We start from the raw sequence: 16,533 nt of genomic DNA, 5'->3' as shown, positions 1-16,533 counted from the left end.
TCGGAGCTGGCTGTACTTCTGCTGCTGCTGCTGCTGTTGGAACCAAAGTGCCAAGGAGAGGAACACCAGATTGTGTGCTTTGCTTTTAAGTCGGACCTGAGCACCTGGAAGATCCTCCGGACTTCCCTGAAGCAGGACTGACCAAGTCTGAGCCACCTCAACAGAGTGCTTAACCCCAGATGCGAGGAAAGTCCAGAGTGGTATCCGAGAACCACAGTGTTGCTATTTGCTGTCAGACGCAAGGAGCTGAAACGCTGAAAAACCGCTGAATCGAAGTTTGCCCATCGCTGCCGCCAACCCTCCCTTTGCAGAGCAGGAGCCCCCAGATGTCCCTCCCCACGCCCCGGTCCCCACTACTGAGGCCCAGGAACAACAGGATCCGCAGTGCTGCACAGGAACAGAAGCCAGCTGGAACCATTTCTTCCAACCAGAGGCACCGTTGGTCTAAGAGAATTTACCTCTTGTTGCGTAGCCTTGCTTGCTCTCAGTTGAGACCTGTCTTGGCTACCTTGCAGAGTTGGTATAGATTGCCCTGACAAGCCTCCCAGCTTGTGGCCCCTCAAGTGTTCTATTTTCTGCAAACATTTCTAAAAACATTGTGCAAGACTTTTTACCTACCTACAAAGAAGATCTTCAGCTGCCCTAGACACTGTGCAACTAACATTGGCTGTCCTGGCTCCTTGAGTGACTCCACTTGACTTTGTGCTTTGGCCTTTCCCCAGGAAAGGGTTAATTTTACTCTGCATTGGAAGGTTTTAAAATGGCAAGATAACTTTGTCATTTCATAATATATGTGACTATACCTGTCAATGAGACAATCAGAATTGAATAGCATAAGTAACAATTATTAACCTGTAATGCGCGGTGACATTTGTTAAAAAAAAACGCGTACCAAGCCCAGCATGCTTTAGGTATTTAGTGATTCAGTCATAAAACTTTCACAGACCTACATGACAGATATAAAGGTCTTTGGTCTTTCTTATCTTCACAAAATGCTCTTTAATATGCAAAACAGCCAAAAGCTCATTGGTGTTATTGGTGCCACTTCACATTATCTTTGGAGTTCTTTCTAATCAGTCCACACATACACTGTGTTAAGCTACCACTTTCCCATTCAAATACACACGATTCATTGTTAAACCGCTGCAGAAATGAGGGCTTTCCCTTCAGAAAAGTGAATGTTAAAAATGATGCCTCCGTTTACAATATTAAATGCATGCCTATGATTAAGTCAAGCCGAGTTCCCACAGGTGGCGCTAAAATGATGTTCGGAAGCAAGCACTCATTTCCCTCCCTGGAACCACAACATTTCAGAGGTCTTTGGACCCCCAAAAGGTGCGAGCATGAAATAGATCATAGAGAAGTTCATATGGTGAAGAGTAACCCTGAATGCGCAAGTGCATCAAGAACCCTGTGAGAGGATCCCCAAAGCCATAGAAGGTGGAGAACAAAAAACAAAAACTGTGTGCCAAAAATAAACACTGTTTCACAGCTTTCAAGGTGTCCCATAACGATATCCATTCAGCCATCTTTACCGAAGCTGCTCAGCGCTAAGCAGGCAAATGGCATCCCTGTTGTGGTGATCATGTGTCTTTGATGACAATCTGCTGCATGCTCAGTACTACCAGGAGACCCAACTGCAAAGTATATCACACAATGCATAACTGTGATGCTTATAAGTAATATTTACATTCATTATATTGTAAATACAAGGTAGGACCTCTACTGTGAAACAATACTTCAAATGACAGCACAGCATCTATATCCATACCCACACATCTCAAAAGCTTCTTATGTATTGTACAGTCCAACCAACTCTACGGAGTTAACAAACATTTTAAATGACCTTAAACGCAAGCTGGCAAGACCCATAGCCTACACCACACCCACAAAGGTAATATGGTGCTGCAACGCCCAATCCATTGCTCAATTCTATTCTTGGGGTGTTGGGTATTTTGAACAATTGCACAAACAGCAATGATGTAAACAGTATGCACCACTTAATTTGTTATAAAAGGTGTCTGCATTGTGCAGCTACGTGGAATGCTGTTGCTTCCCACACATGAATTTCAGGATCACCCTTATCCATTACTCAACCGTGCGAATGCACAGCCAAATATTCCAAGAACCCTCTCCAACTGTCTGTAACTTGTGATTTTGTCATATTTTAATGGTGTTCCATACAAAGGCATTGGAGGTACATCGGCTACAGCAGGCAACTTGCCTTATTTGCATTTTGCCCCCCTGCTAACACCAGAGCTGTAACCATGAGAAGGGGGTTCAGTGCTTTCTACTCAACATTTGTATAAGATGTGCCTGTACCACTTGCATATATTTAATATATACAAGACCCGGATGTAGACATTTAGTTATGTTGCATTAATATTACAGACCAGTCTAGGTGCTTCTCAGAGTGACAGCAGGTAACTTGCAAGAGAAACCAGATCGTAGCATTGAAACCAAAATATCTCTTCCAACCTTCTTTCACTTGTGTCCAGTTGGCAGACAGTTTATGGTCTTATCCCTTCCTCTGAAAGATTGTTTTCAGACTATCTACCGGAGATGCAGAGTCTGGCAGAAGTGGAGTAAAGTTGGGGGAGGGGGGAGTTGCATGCACTTATTTGGGCCTAGGACAGCAGAAAGCCTAAATACGCCACTCTTCTCAGCAGATTGGTTACGTGCCGCTAGTGATGTTTCTAATGACAGAAATCCTTCGATGTATAGAGATGAGCAAGATGGACATTTTTCAATCAAGGGTTTTCTGACCATGTAGGAAGAAAGATGTGACTAGCGCAGAGAGGTTATCTTGAGTTGTTTATTACAGACCATATAGCAGCAACGCTGACTTGTTATGGGGTCGGCTCCTTACTGCTGTGTGTGCATTAGCTTAGTCTATTGTTTTTCATCGCAACACGAGCGTTTGTCTCCCTTGCAAATTGTTGCATTTGAAATCAAAGAACATGATTTAATTAATCTATGCTATTTGTTGTTGCAGCTTTGTCTGTCCTCTCTGCCCCAGATCATACACTTACCTTCTTTGATATTGAAAGCATCTTGTATCAGAAAGTTGGCGAGAAAGAAGATGAATTGATAAACGCCTTTAGGACTTTAGATGCTGATGACAACTTCACAGTCACCAAAGGAGAATTTCAAAGGGTGATGGAAGCCTTTCTATTGCCTCTAACACAGGTCCAGTTTGACACCCTCCTCTCAAAGGTACTGTATTACGAGATTGTCATTCTATTGGCTAATATCTCTTGTGGCCATGTGTATGCATTGCCTGAGGCAATCTCCTTTCCTAGTACCATTTCCTGTAGGTTTTAGAAATGCCATGAACCACAATGTATTATGCAAGAAAGTATCAAGTTGTAGACAAAATGAATGCAATATCAGCGTTAAATCTGCATTATGAAATCCAAAATGGGAGCCCCGTTTTCCGAAGCCATTCTGTGTCAAAACTGGCAGTCAATGGTTGAGTTAATTTCATGAAATTATGCAATTAGTCTGTGAATTTAGATCCTGTTTCGGAGAAGGGAAATGGGGGTGTTTAGAAGGTCGGAGCATCCATCTTTGAGTTAATGGAGCAATATAATGCAATTAAAATCTGTGTACTTTTATTTGTTTTACAAACGCTTTCATTGCAGCTGCTTGAACGGGATGTGAATAAGTGACAAGGCACCGAATTCACTCTGTGTGCAAGGGAGTGGGAGAGGAGGGTCGGAAGGACTCATACGTCTGTCGTGTTTGTTGCAGAGGAGTGTGGGGCAGGGTGGGTTGAGATTCTCGATTTGAAGAAGATCCACCCATCATTTACACTTTGGGGCAGGTTGTTTTCAGGATCAGATGCAAAGGCAGCCGACTGGTTGATGACTGAAAGTTGGGCAGTTGCTCTTTATCCCCTGTGTTCCTTGCGGTAGACATATAAGGCCTTTAATGTGGTCTGTACTGCCCCGTGCGTTGGATAAATGGAGCAGTTGAGGAGCGTGGTAAAGTACAACACCTTTATGATACAATGCACAGTATTAGAACATTTCAAGGAACACAAACCAATGGTTTATTTGTCCTACTATAGTAAAAGTGTACAAGAGAAGGCTGAAAAGAAAATTGAAGGGGTAGTACCGCCCCCCATTTATCCAGGAACTCTTAGGGTAATAGTCCTTCCTTTTCTACAAGTCTCCTGCCTGCCTGCTGGTCATAAGTACTTGTGAGGCACAGGTTGGGGTGACCTCAAGATGGTACAACTAAACTCCTGAGTGGTATTTTGCGATGATATGGCCAGGATGAAGATATTACAAAAATAGGTAGTCTGGACTATCCACAACAGGACCTAGTGTCCACGGCCTTGTCCCCTAACATAAGATAAACCATTGCCAAGTGATAGCACCTAGGGCACTTCTTTTCTTAACTACAGTTCAGGAATATAGCTCCCAGCATGCGTCCTGGTGTCCTGACTCTCCCTCTTCTTTCCAAATTCAGTAATCAATGAACAACCATCCCAGAATTTTAAATGAAGCAAGCACATACCAGTAAGAATTTCTGATACCCCTTTCCTTAGCTGATACTTACGAACCACTATGGTTGTTACTCCAAGTATAACAGTCAATTCTGATGATATCCAAGATTCGGGGAAGGCGGATAGACTCTGAGGGACGCCTCCATCTATCACCTGCAGGGGTCCCTTTCTCTGTCCCCAAGAGTTTCTCCTTCTTTTCCAGCTGGTATAGCTAACGTGACTTTTCACGTGTTTGTTGGCAAATGCGTTTTGGGATTGTGGACAACGTGTACTTTCACTTACTGCTGCATTTATGGGAAACCCCTGCTTTTAAGGCTGGCATTATGCAGAGCGGTAATGTATTGTCACACATGTGGTTGAATTGAAGTATAAGTTCAATGAGTGTGAAAAGAACAAGTAAAATGAACTCAAGCCTTTGTTGTGTAGTATAATGGTTATGTCTGCTGATATTTCACACTGTCCAAAACTCGGGTTTACTGTAAGTAGCAATCTTTTGGTAACCTTAATTAATAGTTACCAAGTTCTTGAAACACGGGCAGGAGAGGTGGTGATAATTGGTAGACTGGGACGCATTTAGGTGTGGCGATTCGTGGGGTCCAGTGGCATTGCGTGTGCAGTAATATTCCTCCAAGCATTTTGGTTATATACAGCACAGGATTGTTTTTCGAGTCTATTGGTAAAAGTTGAATGTGCGCCACTTAAGACTCTTACTGCTGTGGAAGTTGTGCTTTTGATAAACAGTTAGTGAGCCACATGATCAGCGACTGTGCGAGGCTCAGCTGCTTTTGGGTTGAAGACTTGGAGAAAAATGATCAGGCACTTGATTGAATGTTTCCCAAACAGGTCTTTTTGATTCCTCTTGATCAGTATAAAGACATGCAGAGCCGTTTATCTCACCACCGTCTATGGTTGGGCGGAGCACTTCTTCTGATAATGAAACTAAATCTAAGCTGCGTTAAATAAGAATGATTTTGGCAATCCTTACTGTTGAGGTATGAGATGGTGACTTGAAAGAAGAACATCTGCACTTCTGAAGGTATCTAGCACATGCTTTTGATGAGTTTTGTGCCTGATTCACCCTGACATGTTTTTCATACTGGTGTGTTTGTGTTGTGTTTGTTTTCTCAGCCCCCCCCCCCCGCCTACCTTCTCATGTCATTGTCTGGGTATATCTTGGTTTCCCTTTTACAATTTTGATGGCTTTATCTTGGTTGCTTTGCCATCTATTTATTTTATTTCTGTTGCAATGTAGTATGATTACTTAGTTTTTTTAAAAACTATTTTTATTTTGAAAAGAAAGAAACAAAAAACAGTTGTTGGTCTTGTTACATCAGACCTGTAATGCCATATAATATCATTCTGAACTCAAACAATATAAAGGTTATCAATACAACCCATACAAACTCCCCTTTACCCCCCATAAACTTCCCTATATTGCCTTTTTGTCATTTCAAACATGTCCCCTCTATGCATTGTCCATAAGTATCGCACTTATTAGCTATCTTAGATAACGACTTGTTCTACGAGTTTTCTTAGGTCTGGGTTCCATTTCCGTGGGTGCTGACAAGGTTTGTGTCAGCGCGTTCCATGACACAATATCATCACTGAATTCTCTGAGACCTTGGTAGCTTGCTCTTTGCCAAACCTCCGCTTCTGCCAATGCCCATCTCTGGAAGTCCCTCCACCACATTTCCACCGTAGGGCTTTCTGGGGATTTCCATGCCATTGCCATTCTGTGCTTGGCCAGCACATAGGCCACGTCTTTCATTTCACACAAATATCGTATATTCCTTGTGAGCGGAAAGATCCCCAAACAGCAGGCTGCTAGAGAATGGACATTCACTATAATTCCCCCTCTAGGCATTCTATTTGCAATTTCTCCCCAGAACCATTGCATTTCTCCACAGAACCAGAACATATGTAACATACCTGCGTTCTCTTCAGCACGTCTGGGGCAGTATTGAATGTCCGAGCCTTTAAAGCTAGAGATTTTTCGGGGTGTTAAGTACGCTCTGTGTTACATACAATTGTACAAGTTTCAGTTTTGCGTTTCTGGAGACTTGTTTGGGGTATATTATTACTCTCGCGCAAATGGGTGCCCAAAGTCAGTTTCCCACTTTAGTCGTACATTCAATTCTGGAGTAGAATGACAAGAGAGGAGCAGATCATAAAGCCTGGACACCACATGTCCTCCTTCAGGCATGTCATATATAGCTTCAACAGACGCATTCACGTCTATATGTCCCTGGAGTTCCGGCTATCGTTTTGTGAGCGTATGTACCAGGGTTAGGTGCAGTAAGTGTTGTCCCTTGTGTATACCAGTGTGCTCCCTTGGTGTTTGGAAGTCCCATCAGTGGGTCGTCCTGAAACAAGTCACCTATCGTGATAATTCCACAGGTCTCCCAGTGTTTGCGTATACCCAATCTAGGTTGCTGTTTGTTTAGCATGACTGCAGCCAGAGGAATCTGTGGGGGGGAGGGGGATCTGCAACTTCGAGTACCTTTAAAAGCTCTGCGCCACAGCTGTTTGTCGGGGCTCAGCAAGGGTGGCTGTTGACCAAGATGGAAGGGGGGGTGTTGGCACCCATAGAACCTCCTTCAAATAAAAATGCTTCATTGCTGGTTGCAGCAATGTGGTATCAAGCGTCTGTTCATCAGCCAACCAGCCAGTCACGCACTGTAGTTGAAAATCAACCTGTTCTTTGGGAAGGTACCCACTCGAGAGTCCGCAGCCACACTTTAGCTCACTGTACCTTTCACAGATGGGGAAATATCCATTTGCATATCAATCTTTGTCCTGTCCACATGGGCAGTCCAGCACCGAAATGCTATGGGAATTCCCTTCGGAACAAGAGTACCAACAGCAACCCCATACACGTGTTTCAGCCTTGTTGGGCATCATCTTTGAGGTGGAGCTGTGCCTCTCTGAGTATAGTGAGCAAGGGGTCCACGTCTGGATGACCCTAGGAAACGTAGGGTGTCTAAACCGAAGTCCCTTAAATAATCAAGAAATAGCTAAAGTGTGGCTGCGCACTCTCGAGTGGGTACCATCCAATAGAACAGGTCAACGGGCCATGTTCGTTCTCACAGAGGGGTGCCTATGGACTATTTCTTGACTAACTGTAGTTGGATTGCTAGAAAATGGAGTTCAAATTGTGGTACTCTGATCCCACCCTCATCATAAGCCCTTTGGGGTGGACTTAGGCTCATTCTACATATTTTATTCTGCCACAGAAACCCTCTGCACACTGTGTCTCGTTTACTAAAGAATTGTTTGAGTATGTTGTATGGAATATACACAACATAATGTAACAACCGGGGAAGGACAACCATCTTTAGGAGCACTGCCCTGCCCATCAATGATAGGGGCAGTTCTATCCAAAGGTTAATGGGTTTTATTACACCGTTCAATGCCTTTTGCGTTTTGTGTGTGTGTTCCATTAGGGGGTCATGATGATGTATATCTATTCCTAAATATCTGAAAGTGATGGGTGTGCCATTGTATTGCCAAGGCTGGCAGTGGAGTACATTTGCTAAAAAAGTTGGGGGGACATGACATCTAAAGGAAAGGTGCCCCTGCCAAATGAAAGGGGACAAAATGGTCTGCCACGAAAGTTGGGGGGTAACAAACACCCTAAAATTACATCCATGAAGGCTGGTAACAGTTCCTTCTTTTACCCAACCAGGCCAGCTAGTGGGAACATACATGATTTCTCCCGACTAATTGTGAAGCCAGAGAGTACGGCAAACCAGTAGAGGACATCCGATATGTATTGCAGATTAACTCCCGGTTGTTGTATATAAAGCAGCATATCGGGTGGGGTGGAAAGAGGGGAATAGGGATGGTGAGGAGTAAGGGAGCTCCCGCAGAGTCGCCCGGTTCTCAGGGACACTGCAGACCACAAAGGCTTGTCTGCCGTCAACCATGGAAAGGCTGGAGAGGCCTGGATGGCATAACCAGATGAGCATCCCCCTTGCGTGGGTTGAGGAAGTCGTTCCAACTACCTGTCCCCACTATAGTTTCCCCAGCTCATCTTTACCCATGTGCGTCTCCTGTATAAAGACGACTTGTAGTCCTTGCCTCTTCAGGAACTTTCCCACCCGCCGTCTCTTCTGGTACATCCCCAGTCCCTGGACGTTCCATGTCCCAATTTGTAAGCCTCCCATCCTACCCATCTAAGTTGCTGGAACCATTTCTCGAGTTCCTCCCTCCCAACCTCCCCCTCTCCGCTGTTTCCAGTTCCTGTACCCAGGCCCACCCCCGGTTCCGCCATATTCCTTGTTGCTGCCGTCTCAGACCTCTCCTCTTTGTCCCTGGACCCTATCCCTGTTTACACCCATCCCCAACTCAGTGTTTTCAAACCCAACTGCCCCCTAACTTTCCTCCCCCCCCCTAATTTGCCCCCCCCAAATGCCCTCCATGGACCTCACCCCCCTGACCTTCATCCCGTAATACCTGGTCGGCACTTCCAAAGGTACCAACCCACCTCTCCCAGTGCATGGACCGCTTGACCGACGCTCCCCACTTCCCCATCCTCCCTCGTGGATGGTAGTCAACGGTGCCGAGTGTCCGAGGGGGAGCTTCACATAGCCCCTGCATCCGCCCGCTCAGGGCACCAAATCCCTATTCCAGTTCTCATGTTCTCCCCTGGGTGGTCTTTCTGCTGTTGTCTCCGTACCAGCAACCTTGCAGTCCTTCCCACTCAGTCCTTCGCCTTGGGGCATGCTCCCTCCGTCTCCTCTTGGTGTTGCAAATTTTCTGCATGCAGCCGAGATTCCAGCCATTCCCACACTTCTTTCGGGGAGGTAAAGAACCACGACTTCCCTCCAGAGATTAGTTTCAATTTCACCAGAAAAAACATAATGTATTTCAAATTTAGCTCCCGAAATCGTCGTCTCACTGCGTCATAGGTTCTCCTTTGCTGCTGCACTTCCAGTGTGAAGTCCGGGAAGATGCAGAGTTTTGTATTTCCAATTTCATAGAAGCCCATTTTCCGAGCCTCCTGCAAAATGGCATCCCAATCACACAAGTTCATAATCTTGGCCACCATCACCCTTGGCGGAGCGCCCGGTGGGAGTGTGGGGGGTCCTGCCCGGCACCCTGTGCACTCTTTCCACTGTAAAGAATTTTGATAGGACCTTCATCCCCAGCACCTTCAGGACCAGGTACTCCGCAAACAGTTCTGCACTGGGTCCCTCCTCTCTCTCCGGCACCCCGACCAGTCTGATGTTGCAGCGCCTCGATCATCCCTCACAGTCCTCAGTCCTCATCTCCAGGGTTCTTGGCGCCCCTACCAGGCCTGCCACCTGATTTGTGAGGGTCTCGATGTCATCCTCGACTGTGCTGACCCTCTGTTCCACCTCTGTGACGTGCTCACATACTTTGCGGAGGTCCGCCCAGAGCAGTGTTACATCTGCTCCGACTTCCTTAATACTTCCTTTCAGGGAGGCTGAGGACGACTGTATCGCTTTCATCAAGGCATCCAGAGTCACGCCTTCCCCAGTTCCACCTGTTGCCCCCTCCTCGCTGTTCCGATCCACTCCCGGCTGCTTCCGCTGCTTGTCCCATACTTCGGCGTACTTCTCCATTTTCTGCTGACCTTTCACCATCTCGGCCCGGGTCCACTGCCGCCCAAAGTTATTTCCACTTGTGTAGCAACACCTTGGATTGCCCGGGGTGTTCAGGCAGTGTGAGACCTCGCGCCCCACTCAGCCCCTCGCTCCTGTTGCAGGGCCTACCGGTCTCCTATGTCGCAGGAGTCTTCCCGCAAGGTTTAGATGTCCAGGCAACTTGGTATAACCTCCACCAAGCCAAGTGCCTCCTACGTTGCTCACACCCTGCCTCCTTTCCTATACTGTGTTCTGATGTGTGTAATCAGCACTCCCAACCTATTTTTTTACGTATGTCCCCTCCAGGAGTGGGGGAACTCTGCTGCGCGTAGTCCCCAAGCAGGGGGTCGATTCCAGGGTAGCCCAAGTGCTGGCCTTCCCCCACGCACAGCGGCCGGGGTCCTGGTTGGATTCTCGAACTTTCATTCCGGTGTGTTAGGAGTAGATCCAATTATGGAGCTTGCAGCTTGATGCTCCTGTGCCTACGGTATCTGATTGCTTCCCAGAAGCTCTGTTGGCCGACCCCAGTGTTAGACTATGTGGTACCGGGGTGGCGCTTGAGGCAGCAGTTGCCTGTTGATATAAGCGCTTGTCCCAGTATCATGGCCTTCGGTAGAATGTCCCAGCCCCCAGAGCATTGACAATGGCTCGCCCGGGGGAGGGAGAAATCCAGGCTCCTCGTGGTCCTCCCAATCTCGTGTGTGCACCTCGACCTCTCCCGATGGTATCCCCAGCTTCTCGGTCCGTACACAGGCTTGCCCGCTGGTCATCCCGCCGTCCTCAGCAGGCTCTCTCTCCGCTCACCTGTGGTGCGAGCTGTGTCTTCCGGGTCGTCTCCTCTATGATGGTCTGTTGTTTGCGGCCCCTGCCTCTGCGCTCTTTATTCTGCCTCAGTCTTTGCCGGTGGTGGGTAGGGACCCCCTCTTAAGCTTGGTTTCTCGTGGTTGCTCTGGGGGAACAGTTCTCGCTTCCTCCAGCGATGCAAGGTGCGCTAATGGTTCGGGCCGGACCCCCTGTATTCCGGAGAATGTTCACTCTTCCTCTGTCCCCTCAGTGCGCCGTATTGCTCGGTGCGCCCTGGCTCCTTGATGCACCTGCTCCCACCCGTTGTCGGGTCGGGGACCTTCCCCTCTGCTTGCCTCTGATTACAAGGGGTGCGGTGGCCATTTAGGCCTCACTGACCGCGGCACCTCTCTGCTCCTTCTCTTCGCTCTGAATGGACCGCACAGAGGTCCCACGGGCAGCCGCAGCCAGTCGTACGTGGCTCGCTGTGTCACAGATCAATTCACCCTATTTCTGGTTCACTCTTGGGGCATATTTCACAGATTTTAATCAGGATTCAGGCCGGCAGAGCAGGAGCTCTGCAAAGCTACAAGCTCATCGCACGCTGGCACACCACCCCCCCCCATTTTTGCCTCAATTTTATTTCCTACTGTATTACAGTATTTGTGCCAGCAGTTTCCTACTCGATGTTTTCTAAGTCTGTTTCTGCCTTACCTAATTCTCAAGTGATTTCTTTTTGCAAGCCACCCAATTTGGTAATTGTTTCACCCCTAATAATCACCTGAAAGGCTTCCCATAGTGTGCCTACTGTGGATAGACTACCCGTATTTTGTTTGAAATAATTCTGCAAGCTCTCTATGTGGTCCCTAAAATATTACATCCTGAAGGGCTTCGATTCTCAGTTTCCTTCTTTGAATAATGGTCTACGGGGGACGATTTTCCACGTGAGAAGAAGTTGAGAGTGGTCCAACAGGACGCAGGCCTTGTATTCAGCTTTTATAAATTCCCCCACATATTCTAAACCCTATGAAAACATAAACAAGTCTGGTGTATACTGCATGTGGTGCCGAATAATGCGAATAGCCACTATAGTGTAAATGGAGAACACGCCAGATATCAGCCAACCCAAAGGATTCCATAAAAGTGTTAAGTGCTTTGGCAGGGGGGGCTGTTTTTTTCAATTTATTGTCAGACCCGTCTAAGGCAGGAGTCCAGGGTGCAATTAAAATCACCCCCTCCCCCACATATCATGACGCAGTCCCTGTAGGGGCTAAGTCTGGGGTATTACGATAGAAAAAAAGGTAGTGGCATCATGATTTGGGGCATATGTATTAATCATGCATAATTACCTTCTTTTCTAAGTAGTCATGCAAGAGGGCCATCCTACCCTCATCGTCTGTCTTGACCTGAAGTATCCTAGAGGGTACCTACCGATTTCTTTGCTAATGTGTTTTGTTTTCCTACGGTAAGGTGTGTCTCCTGTAGTAGCGTTATTCCAATTTTATATCTGCACAGATTATGTTAGCACTTTATTCCTTTTGATATAGCTGTTAAGTCCTCTTATATTACAGGTAACTATTTTGAGACTGCCTGCCATAGTGTGCAGTTTGTGATGGGTCTGTCATGTCCTTTCAGTAACCCAAACTGGGTTATTATTCCCACAGCTATCTGTTTCCATGTAGAGAGGTCAGCATCCCACTGGTGATCTTGTAACCCAAAGGGTGTAATCTAGCCTACGCAGTCAAGGAGGCGTCTGCACGTTATCGTAGGCAGCACAAAAAAGTCCCAATTCCCTCCCTGCATACCTATCACTCCCAACACCCAACAATCACACAGCTATAGATTGCATGCTCAGGCATATCCTCTTCTTGCCCGGTTCCCACCAAATACAAGATTCAGGTGGTTGGTGTGCAACGGGTGGTTACCTTTATAACTAGTACCTTGAATTACAGTTCGAACAGTGGTTGCAGCAGTCTAGCAGTTGCAGTCACTTACTGAGTGTAGAGCAAGTTCCTACTTTGGGCTCGCTCCTACATTGTGTACACTTCATTTTCCAGAATGCAGCAGTTAATATGTCTCAGCATAACACTGTGACATCAGACTTTTATTACAAACATTTTTTGTCACGTATTCCTCCAAAACGCTAAAACAAGACCAAACCAAGAGAAAATGTAAGAAAGATAAGTGCATAAAAACACAGGAACGACCAAAGCCACCGTTCAAGTACCATCTAGCTTCATGATTAGGGCGGCACATTCTAATTGACCCATAGCCTTCAATTTGAGAGAGGCGATGAAATCAACTATCGCACAGCATAGTTTCACGGAATTGCCTGCCATTGCATGAGACCACCAATCTCGAGAGTCGGGGCTCGCAGGAGTGAAGTTCCCAAGATGTAGGATACGTTTTGCCGTAATTGTCGTGCATTTAGGTATTAAATGTTCTAGGGATTCGGGCTCCTTCAAGCAAAATCGGCATATATCATCAGTTACTTCTTTGGAGTGACGAAGCCACAACATGGCTCTTGTGTCAATGGCATTCAGCCGTATTCGCAGGAACTGCTCACGATGGTGTCTCGAAGGGCAGTTCGTCAGATAGTTACATGGAACTCGCAGCTTAAGTTCACCTATGTTGAGGCCATCTTTCTCCTTTGTTCGTTATTCTGAATCCACTTCACAGTCTCAAACTTTTTTCCGCAGATTGTGGTCTCGTTATTAGTTCGTCGGTATTTAAATCGGCACCAGTTAATATCTGTGCCAAGCGTTGTTTCCATTCTTCAAGTAAATTGGAGTGACCAGGTCCAGCACTTTTTGAGAAGATCTGATAAGCAGGAGACTTGGGTGTTACAATAATTTTCCGGAATGCCATTAAAGATTTCCACAAGACAGTAGTATGTAACGAGTTTAAGGAAAGCTCATGTCTTAACTGGGTCATTGAAATGTATGTTGGTAGCTTCAGGACCCGCCGCCCAAAAATACCCTCGAGTTTCTGCCAAAAAGCCACATCTATGCTCCAGCCCGCTTCCGAACCAAAAGTAATAGCCGGTACTACTTTTTGAGAATAGAATGTCAATATGGGAGTAAGAGTGAATTTCCCATATGATTTATTCAAGAGCTGTGCTTGTATGCTAAATTGAGTCATTCGAGCTATTAGGTCGGTTTTCCAGTGATGTTCGCAGAGGGAATTATTAAAAGAGATTCCTAGGTATCTTATTGAGTCTACTACATCAAGCGGGTTCTTATCGATGTACCAAGTGAAGGCCCTTTGTCTTTTGAGGTTTGTTCTACCAATGACGACAATCTTGGTCTTGTCAGTGTTTATCTCCAGATCGTTTTTGATGAGATATTCATGTAAGTTTGTCATTTGCCGTTGTAGGCCTATCTGGGTCTCATCTAAAAGGACAACGTCATCCGCATAAATGAGACATCCAATTTCGGTGTTATTTAGGATTGGTGGAAAACATCTCACATTTGTGCGATGGGTAGGGATGTCGGCAATGAAGAGTTTGAACAGCTCGGCAGCTAGTGGGCAGCCTTGTTTCACGCCCATGTTCGTAGGTATTTGATCAGATAGGGCGCCTTGATTGTTTAAACGTATGCTGATGGCTGTGTCTGAATGAAGCGCTTTTATTGGGTCGATCAAGTTACTTGGACAGTTCCAGTTTTCCAATTTTTGCCATAGCTTAGAGCGATTCATACTATCAAAGGCGCCACGAAGATCGATAAAGGCGACGTACAGATGTGTTTTAGTTTAGCCCTTATACTTTCAAGTTCTAAGATAGTCATTAACAACAAGTTCACTTCGACGCCGACTCCTTTTGTGAATCCTGTTAGTCGCGTGTCTGGGATTTGTTCCACGACTGACCATTGAGCAAGCTGTTGACGTAGAAAAGAGGCAAACATTTTTCCGATGGTGTCCAACAGGGCAATCGGGCGATAGTTGGATGGGTCAGCCCGATTGCCCTTCTTATGGATGGGAACTATTATAGCATCCCGCCAAGAAACAGGTATTTTCTTCGTTGAAGATATTCTTGCAAATAGGGATTCTATGAAAATAGCCCATTCCGCCTCATTGTTTTTTAACATTACATTCGTTATGAGGTCCGGACCAGCGGCGTTAGAGTTCTTCAAAGACCGAATTGCAAGTTTTATGTCTTCGGCTGGAATACGCAAGTCCCATGAAGGCAGATTTTGCTTAGAGCCGCTTGCGACTTCATGTTGTGAATTGCTGAAAATGTTTGCGTAATGGCGCATCCATTGCGCTGAGTCAATTTCATTTGACGCCATAGGCTGATGTTTGGAGTTCCCAGAATTGAGGATTGCCCATGTTTCCCGTGAGTTTTTCTGGACTAGTTGTTTCATTAATAGCTCAGCTTTGTCCTGCTCTATTATGATTTTCTGAGATTTTAACCAATTACGATACACTTTACGACGTCTATGGATTGCAGAGATTATGGAGCTCGTGTCGTTGGTGATCTTGAGCAACTTCTTCAGCTTCCTCACGTCGTGTTGCATCGCTTTTTTGGCTTGCGTCAGAATTGTCGATGATATGTGTTTATGTTTATGCCCCATGGTTGAATTTGCCACTCGAACAGTTACGAAATCGAAAAGCAAGGGGAGATAATCAACCGCTGTTGCTTCGTCATTGCTGAAGTTTTGGCTGATCTTTTGGATTTTTGCTTTGTCGATCCTTAAACGGTTGCCACCTGCGTTCACTGAGATAGGAATGTCGTGGCATCGATTTTCTGTTGGCCATTCCACCGGACAGGTGAGCCGCATAAGATTGTGATCACTGTTAGTCATGGGTACGATTGTTAATGACAATTCTTTTTCAAACAGGTTTTGCGATACCCAGGAATAATCAATGATTGAATGAACCTTATTGTTTGACCACGTTTGCTTTGGAGGGCGGTCACCTGTCACATGCCCGTTAACCATTTGGCAATTCCTCATGTGGAGTGCTTGACTCCATTGACGACCCCGAGATGCAATTTCTTTGGCAGGAGCTGGCTTGTAACTCTGAGTTCCTTCATCGTACTTGAACCAATTGTAGTTCAAGTCTCCTGCACAAATTATTGAGAGATTCTTATGCTTCAATATGACGTCATCAAGTATGTGAATTGTGGACTCGATGGATTTTGTAGTGATTTTCCCCGGGTTCCAGTACCCATTTAAAATGAGCAAATGCTTCCTCGCGCCTATGTTTTGATGATTTGATTGTAGTAAGGCGCTTTGAACGAAAGGATTGGGTATATATACATCCTTAAGCTGCCACCATGTATTAATCCTAATCATCATTAGTAGGCCTGATGAAGGACGCCCTGTTTTGTTTTTGATTGCGGGATATAGTAAGATCATAAATCTGTCTCTAGTTGGAGGCACACTTAGCCATGTCTCTTGTGACAAAAACTTTTCCCAAATCCACATCAAAATGATTAAATAAATGGGAGAACCCTCTGGCGTTCCAAGAGATGAAATCACGTGGACATTCGTTTCTGGAAATTAATGGCTAATGCCAGTCTGTTTTGCCATTTCTCGTATTGCTTTTAAAAGTCTGATCAGTATGCGATCTTTGACGGTCGGTAGTGTGGTCAGTCTGCCGCGGGTCTGAACGTCTTTGGTCCTTTTG

The 16,533-nt window shown here is 45.8% G+C and overlaps 1 protein-coding gene across 2 annotated transcripts in view; it reads left to right on the top strand.

The window, feature by feature from the left end:
• Window positions 1–16,533, top strand: part of EFCAB6 (EF-hand calcium binding domain 6) — a 1,227,964-nt gene that overhangs the window by 79,151 nt on the left and 1,132,280 nt on the right. For both annotated transcript variants that reach the window (XM_069628134.1, XM_069628133.1), the window contains exon 3: window positions 2,996–3,216. In XM_069628134.1, coding sequence (XP_069484235.1) covers window positions 2,996–3,216 — 221 coding nt within the window. The remainder of the gene's footprint in view (window positions 1–2,995; window positions 3,217–16,533) is intronic.

Source organism: Ambystoma mexicanum, chromosome 12 (genome assembly GCF_040938575.1).
Source record: "Ambystoma mexicanum isolate Mex_15411 chromosome 12, UKY_AmexF1_1, whole genome shotgun sequence".
NCBI lineage: Eukaryota > Metazoa > Chordata > Amphibia > Caudata > Ambystomatidae > Ambystoma > Ambystoma mexicanum.
This window is presented reverse-complemented; position numbering and strand designations above follow the sequence as displayed.